The sequence below is a fragment of the Loxodonta africana genome, chromosome 3, assembly GCF_030014295.1.
Source record: "Loxodonta africana isolate mLoxAfr1 chromosome 3, mLoxAfr1.hap2, whole genome shotgun sequence".
Taxonomy (NCBI): Eukaryota; Metazoa; Chordata; class Mammalia; order Proboscidea; family Elephantidae; genus Loxodonta; species Loxodonta africana.
This window is the reverse complement of record NC_087344.1, coordinates 214,022,255-214,030,366: the sequence shown is the minus strand read 5'-3', so window position 1 is coordinate 214,030,366 and position 8,112 is coordinate 214,022,255. Positions and strand designations below refer to the sequence as shown.

Sequence of the window (8,112 nt, the reverse complement as noted above, 5' to 3'; positions counted from 1 at the left end):
AACGGTTATGTCCTAACAAAATGAAAGACAGAAAGAGTAACAGCTTTTCAAAACAAACTCATGCTGTCCAGAGGCGAGCTGAGAAGGCAGAAAGGGACAGGAGCTGGTTGAATGGACGCGGGAAATCTGGGGTGGAAAGGGTGAGTGTGCTCTCATTGTAGAGAGAGCAACTAAGTTCACATAACAACGTGTTTATAAAGTTTTGTATGAGAAACTAACTTGAGCTGTAAACTTTCACTTAAAACACAATAAAAAAATTAAACTCATACTTTGGAGAGAGTATACTGACAAGGGATAGTGGAAATGTCTGCAGTGTTACGTGATCTTAAGGCAGAATATTATGTAAGTGGGCCACCTATTAACATCGTTTCTATGCTTTAAACGCTTGAAAACAGGGTATTCGAACCTCATCAAAAGCTAAAATAAGCTAATTTGTTAACAATATGAAAATGTAGAACCTTCCAATTATTTTGCAACAATAACTGATTGACATTAGGAAAAATGGAAATCGTTAGCTGAATTTCAACAAGGGGCTTTGCATAACTGGTGGATAAGGCTGAAAAATGAGTGTCACAACTTGTTAGGCAAAGTCCATAAAGCGCTTTTTCCATTTGGTATCTGTGCATGTTGCTGAAGTTCTTTTTCAAGTACTGGAATAATCTGAATTTAGAACTAAACCAACATTGTCAAAAATTGAGCATATTTACGTTTGCTAACACACACACACACATATATATATATAAAACCAAACAAAACCAAAGCGTTGCCGACAAGTCGTATCCGAGTCAAAACAACCTTTTAGGACAGAGCAGAACTGCCCCACAGGGTTTTCAAAGAATGCCTGGTAGATTCAAACTGCTGACCTTTTGGCTAGCAGCCAAACTCCTAACCACTACGCCACCAAGGTTTCCATGTACATATACATAAACAACAACAAATAAAAACCAAACCGGTTGCTGTCAAGTTGATTCCAACTTATAGCGATCCTAGAGGACAGAGTAGAACTGCCCCGTAGGTAGTTTCCCAGGAGAGCCTAGTGGATTCAGACTTCCAACCCTGGCCTTTGGGTTAGCAGCTGAATTCTTAATTTTTTTTTATGCCACCAGGGTTTATATACACACACACAGACACACACACAGACACACACACACATATTTTTCAGTGAGAACAAAAATGTGCTGTGTCCTAATAAGTAAAATTAAAATATTTTATTTATTTATTTGTTTTTATTGTGCTTTAGATGAAGGTTTACAGAGCAGATTAGTTTCTCATTAAACAATTAATACACATATAATTTTGAGACATTGCTTGCCAGCCCTGTGACGTGTCAACACTCTCCCCTTTTCGACCTTGGGTTCCCCTTTTCCATGCGTCCAGCTTTCCTGTGTCCTCTTGCCTTCTCGTTCTTGCCCCTGGGCTGGTAGGCCCATTTAGTCTGGTATACATGGTTGAGCTACGTGTATTATTGTTTGTTTTATGCATCTATCTAATCTTTGGTTGAAGGGTGAACCTCAGGAGTGACTTCAGTACTGAGTTAAAAGAGTGTCTGGGGGCTATACTCTCATGGTTTCTCCTGTTTCTGTCAGACCAGTAAGTCTGGTCTTTTTTTGTGAGTTAGAATTTTGTTCTCCATTTTTCTCTAGCTCTCTTGGACCCCTGTTAGAATATTTGGTGATGGTGGCCAGGCACCATCTGGTTCTGCTGGAAAAATAAAAATATTTTTTTAAAGGTAGTTTATTTGATATTTATATTTTCTTTTCAAAATATGAAAGTGTAGTAGTTGGACCAGCAGCATCAGCACTACTTGGAAGCGTGTTATAAAAGAAGGTTCTCAGTTCCCATCCCAGGCCCCACGTCACTGCTTTGAGCTGAATGCAGGAATTACCTGCACTGATGAGTTTGGTATAAGTACAATCAGGAGAGGCTAAGGCCATTTACTGTTAGGTAGGGTGAGGGGTTAGAAGTGATCTGCTCTTCCAGTTAGAAGTTTTGAGGATGAAAAATAATTCTTGACATTTTGAAGTGAGTTTGTGTTAAAACAGATTTTCTGGGGTAGGTGGAACCCCTAACCAAAAACAAAACCCAGTGCCGTTGAGTCGATTCTGACTCATAGCGACCCTATAGGTCAGAGTAGAACTGCCCCACAGAGTTTCCAAGGAGCGCCTGGAGGATTTGAACTCCCAACCCTTTGGTTAGCAGCTGTAGCACTTAATGGTTACGCCACCAGAGTTTCTGGTGGAGCCCCTACTAGGTATAAATTCCAACTCCACTTTTATAATGGCACTCAATAGTGTATGTATAGAATAATATTCGGAGTCCTGGTGCCCCATTGCTTGAGAGCTCAGCTGCCAACTGGAAGATTGGCTGTTGGAATCCACCAATCCACTTTGGAAACCCTATGGGGCAGTGACACCCTGTCCTATAGTGTAATTGTGAGTCGGAATCAACTTGACAGCAAGTTAACATAACATTTATCATGTGCCAGGCTTGTTTTAAGTTCTCACGAATTACTGAATTTGGCCCTTTCTGCAACCCTCAGAGGTGGTGAGTCTGCTATTAACCTCAGTTTAAAAATGGGGCAGCTAAGATACAGAGGTTGTTTGCTCAGGGTCACACCTCTAAAAAGTAGCGAAGCCAGGATTTGGAATATAGTCCATCTGGCTCCAGAAACCAAGCTCTTAACCATTACACTACACTGCCTAGGTATAAAATGTATAAATGAATAAATATTCATGTATTGGAGGTGTGTATGCAAATATTTTTATTGATGAGGAACATGATCAAAAAAATTTGGAGACCACTATCCTAGAGGATATAAGCTCAATCTCTAGTGTGACATAAAACACCTTTTGTGATCTGGCCGCAACCAATCTCTCTGACCCCACCTGTTGCTCTTCTCACTTGAAACCTGTGCTCTGACTTCTGCCATATTGAACGAGCATCCTGGCAGCTCACTGAATTCCCAATTACTTCTCTTATCTCCTACTCCTCCTTGAATTTAGGAACTCTACCTCCCCTTCTCAATCCCCAGCTTCTCCACTTTCCCTCATTGCCCCTAACCCAATGCCAAGGCCAGCCCAAGTATCCTCTGTACACTCCCAGCATTCTCTGTATGCTTCTCCATGACCCTTGTTTCACTAATTTGTAATTATCTATTCACTTGTTTGTCTACCACCCTAGACTGCAGTGTTCTATTTTGTTAGTTTCTTATGTCTAGCATCTAGTGTAAGGTCTGACGTATAGTAGGTGATGTTCATATGAATGAATGAAATACTGATGAAAGAGAAAGCAGCCATTGCCCTGAGTTGCTCTTCGACCTGTTATTTGTATAATAGCCACCAGAGGGGGTTAGATGAACAGGGTCAAGTGAACACCACACATTTAGAAGAATTAGGGGCCAAACTTAGAGATCTGAATTACAGGGAAAGGAATAATGGTGAACGTGAGGGTGGTAATGGTAGTGGTGACAGGTTTTGTAATGGAGGTGGTGATGCTGATGATGTTGTTATTGAGAGTAATGGGGGTGGTTTTGGTGGCAGGGGGCTCACTGATGATGGTGGTAAAATTGATGGTAAGAGTGATGGTGATGATGGTACTGGTAATAATGGTGGTGATGAGTTGTGTAAGGGAGGTGGTGAAAGTGGTGATGGGTAGCATGGCGATGGTGGTGACAGTAGGTGGTGCGATGCTGCTGGTGGGTTGTATGATGGAAGTGGTGATGGTGATTATGGTGAGGATTATGGTTGGTCGTGTGATGGTGGTGGTGGAAATGGTAGTATTGGTGTTGGTGATGGTGGTGACAGTGGTAGTAGAAGTGGTGGTGGTGGGTTGTATGGTGGAGATGGTGATGGTTATGGTGGTGGAGGTAGTGGTGGTGGTAGTAGTGATGGTTGGTGCCGATGTTGGCCATGGTGGGTTGTGATAAGATACATTCAATTCCTTCTCTGATAGGAGACCCCTGAGTTTCTTGTGTAACTTGTACAAATCTTCCTTACACTTCTGCATGCTACAAGAGGAGCTGCTTTCCTATTAAAATACAAATGTCTTATTCATGGCCTACATCTGCATAGCAAAACTGGATGTCAAGATCTGCTCAAATATGACTTGGCAGCTTCATTTCTTGAGGAAGAGGGAAAAACTAGTGGTGGTCTACTCACTACACAATTTTGTTAACCACAATAAACTGTATATAGTTTCCATTTCGTTGTATGGGTTCAGACATTCCTTGTGAAACCTGTACTTGTCCCAGGAAAGACTCGAGTAAATGAACCTCTTCAGGCATTGAAGGTGGGGGCCTGGGAAGGAAGGACCTAACTGACAACTATATAGTAAGGAGTTTGATGCCCTGGGTGACAAGAAATCCTTCCCTCAACTTTACCCTGCACTCCCAGAATGAACGTGCATATAGGCCACCTTTCCTGTATCTCTTGCTTTAACTCCCTTTCATTGATTGCCTACTATGTGCCAGGCATCGTTCTGCGTGCTTCACCAATATTGCAATGTAATCCTCAACAATAGTGATGTGAGGAAGACAGTATTAGTCCCATTGTAAAGCTGAGGAAACCAAGGGTCAGAGAGGGGCAGTAATTTCCTGAAGATCTCACAGCTAATAAGTGGGAAAGGTCCTACACATATTACTATGCCTCTCTTCATTATTCCAGTTCAGCAGATCACAGGACGAAACACCCAGCAATGATAATTTCAATCCACAATGGTGTTTAGGGCAATAAGGGGTTTTGTCTGCACTAAAGGCCCAATGCAGAAACAAGGGTCCCTGGTAAAAGACAAGGAGTCACCACTCATTAATGTGAGTTCTTTGGCTATTCAGAGAAGTCTGTCACAAACCACTTTCCCGTACCTCCTTGACTCCAATTCTCCAATCATGTTCCTTCCAAGTCCCTGCCTATCCAGCCAAACCATCGTCCACAGCCCATGAATCAGTGTACAATTGCATATCTGGTCATTTATCCTTCCAAGCAAGGTGAACAACCAGGTGCACTGCTTGAAGTTTTGCCATTGGGAAGATATCCCTTCACCACTGTCCTTCAGGGAAGTCCCAGAAATGGGCTGCAGCACTGCCGCTGCGCACATTCAAGTGGTTCCTACATATTATGCAGAACGGTCAATGCGCCAGGCACGAGTTTTCTCTTCCTCAGGCAACTGATCAAGAGGCACTCCCAGTGAGGCCATAGGTGTAGCCTGGGAGAGGGCAGGTAATATGACAGGAGTGAGGACCATGAGCATTTGGACCATTTCCTTATGCAAATTACTTGAGTGTTCAGGTCATGTTCAGGCCCTGTATCGTATATACCTCTTCCAGTTAATGATGGAGTGCTGCTGTGCACATCCAGCTTTATGGTTCTATGGGTCAGACAACACCCAACTCATGACGGGCAACTCAGGACACATGGTCATTTGGTGGCACATGGTTAAGAGTTCAGTCTCTACTAAGACCCAGTAACAAGACAAAAGCTGTTTCACAAGAGGAGAGTAGTTATCTGTGGAGGATGGCAGGGCTTTGCTCCAAAATCCTAAGGATCTGCACTGTGATTCACCAATAGGAGCCTGCCAAAGACCCCAGATAACATTGTTATTTGCAAGTGACTCTTCAAGCATCATTTCATTAGCTGGATCATATGGCTCAAGTGGCAGAACAGCTTGCACATCAGTCTGAACCTCTTGCAAGGTCTTCTCTTGTTCTGGGCCCACTCAAAACTAGCGGTTTTTCAAGACATTTGATAAATAGGCTGGAGTAGCACACCCAAATGAGGGGTATGTTGCTTCCAAAATACAAAGACATCCAGCAGGGGCTGTGCCTTCTTTTTAGTTGTAGGAGAGGCCAGATACATCAACTTATCCTTCACTTTACAAGGAACATCTTGACATGCCCACACCACTGGAGCCCTAGAAAGCTCACTGAGGAGGAAGACAACTGAATTTTTTGGGAATAATTCCTACCTTCTAGCAGGCAAATATTCTACCAGTAACTGCAGAGTCATTGATACTTCTTTCTTACTATGTCCAATCAGCATAATGTCATCAATGTAATGGACCAGTGTGACATACTGTGGAAATGAAGGGCGATAAAGTTCCCTATGGATTAAATTATGACATAGGGCTAGAGAGTTGATATACCTCTGAGATAAGACAGTGAAGGTGTACTGCTGGCCTTGCCAGCTGAAGGCAAACTGCTTCTGGTGGTCCTTCAAAACAGGAATGGAGAAAAATACATTGGCCAGATTAATGGCTGCATACCCCAGAAAATGTGTTAATTTGCAGGTCACGTTCCCAAGGAAATGCCTCTTCCAACTGATTGGCTGCTCACATCAGATTATAAAATGGAGTATGATTACATAATGTCTGCCAAACCCCTGAGAACCATGGCCTACCCAACTCGACACATAACATTAACCATCACAGTGGTGATGAAAATGTTCTGAAGGAGATACTGATGATGGTGAATAGGATTGTGAAAGTACATAAAGCCACTATATTACACACTTGCAAGCTGTTACAACAAAACTTTAATGAGAAATCTACCAGTTAAAATACTATAAACTATACAGAATAAATTGAGCTGGGAAAATACTACAACAAAACCAAGAACTACCCACTCAGGTGAGGAGAAATAAGGGTCTGCTTCTGGAGCAGATGTCCCCTGGTTGTCAATAAGGAGTTGCCGTGGAGGAGGTTCAGCAACTAGTTTGGCCTCTGGTGCCCCAGACTGAGCTGGAGATGGAGGACTTAATGGTGTATGGAGCTCCAGTGTCAGAAAAGGAGCTGGATCAATATCAGCTGTTTATCTGGGAGTCAGTTGGAAGTGGCCCAGGATGGAAATCCGCCCCTCCAGCTGGCCCTTCATCTAGTGTCGGTGATGAAAATGGAGAAGGAAGACCTGTGCCAGTGAAGCTTGATTTTGGTGCAAGAGTGGGTTCAACATCAGTAGGTGGTACAGGAGCAGGTTTTGGATGTATCCCAGGATAAGACTCTGACCCTTCAGCTGGCTCTTCATCTGGTGCCAGTGAAGCAGCTCGTGATGGTGGTCTAAGGAGCTCCAGTGTTAGTCCAGGAGCATGATCAACCTCACCAGGTGGTCCAGGAGCCCATTATGGTGTTGGCCGAGGAAGAAAATCCGATCTTCCAGCAGGCTCTCTGTCTGCTCAACTTGCTGATGGAGGACCTGTTGATGTACCCAGCTCCAATGTTGCTGCAAGAACAGAATGTAACTCATGAAGTTTTCCTTCAATGTGTTCTGGAAGTCGCCCAGGGTAAAAATCCAGCTCTCCATGTGGTGGCAGCGCTGGAGCTGGCGATGCTCTATTGAGTTTCAGTGTCCGTTCAGTACCAGGATCCATATCACCAGGTTGTCCATCCTCTGGCTCTGCAGGTGGCCCAGGTTAAGAATCCGAAAGTCCATGGGATTATCCCTCTGCTGCCACAGCTGAAGCTCGTCATGGAACAACTGGTGCTCCACGGAGCTTCTGTGTTGGAGCAGGAGCAGGATCGACATCAGCTGGTGGTCCAGGTTCCGGTTCTGGAAGTAGCCCAGGATGGGAATACACCTCTCCATCCTGTTGACCATATGATGCTGGTGATGGAGCTGGAGGAGGGCCTGGGCTGCACTGAGCCCTGGTGTTGGAGCAGGAGCAGGATTGACAGTAGCCAGTGGTCCAGGAGCTGCCTCTGAAGGTGGTCCAGGATAAGACTCTGACCCTCCAGCTGGCTCTTCATCTGGTTCCAGTGCAGGTGCTGGTGATGAAATAGCTAGTGTGGTATGGAGCTCCAGTGTTGTAGCAGGAGTAGGATTGACATTAGCCAGTGGTGTGGGAGCCAGTTCTGGAGGTGACCCTGGATGCGAACCCACCCCTCCAGCTGGCTCTCCATCTGGTGCCGGTGCTGGAGCTGGGGATGTAATAGGTGGTGTGCTATGGAGCTCCGGTGCCAGTACAGGAGCAGAATATACCCCAGGACATGGTGCAGGAGCCAGTTCTTGGGGCAAAGATGGATCTTGAGCTACTTTTACAACTTGCCCTGGCCTTCGCTCTGGAGCTACAAGAGGAGAAATGTTCACCAATATGACTGCCTTTCCTCATGCCTTTCTAATGATGAAAA

General features: G+C 44.4%; 1 protein-coding gene across 25 annotated transcripts in view; it reads right to left on the bottom strand.

Annotated features, from left to right (window-relative positions):
- Window positions 1–1,956: 1,956 nt before the first annotated feature.
- The window catches only part of LOC104847275 (atrophin-1-like), a 78,763-nt gene continuing 72,607 nt past the window's right edge, over window positions 1,957–8,112 (bottom strand). For all 25 annotated transcript variants that reach the window (XM_064282990.1, XM_064282997.1, XM_064282999.1 and 22 more), the window contains one exon: window positions 1,957–8,049. In XM_064282990.1, coding sequence (XP_064139060.1) covers window positions 7,328–8,049 — 722 coding nt within the window. In that variant the 3' untranslated portion in view covers window positions 1,957–7,327. The remainder of the gene's footprint in view (window positions 8,050–8,112) is intronic.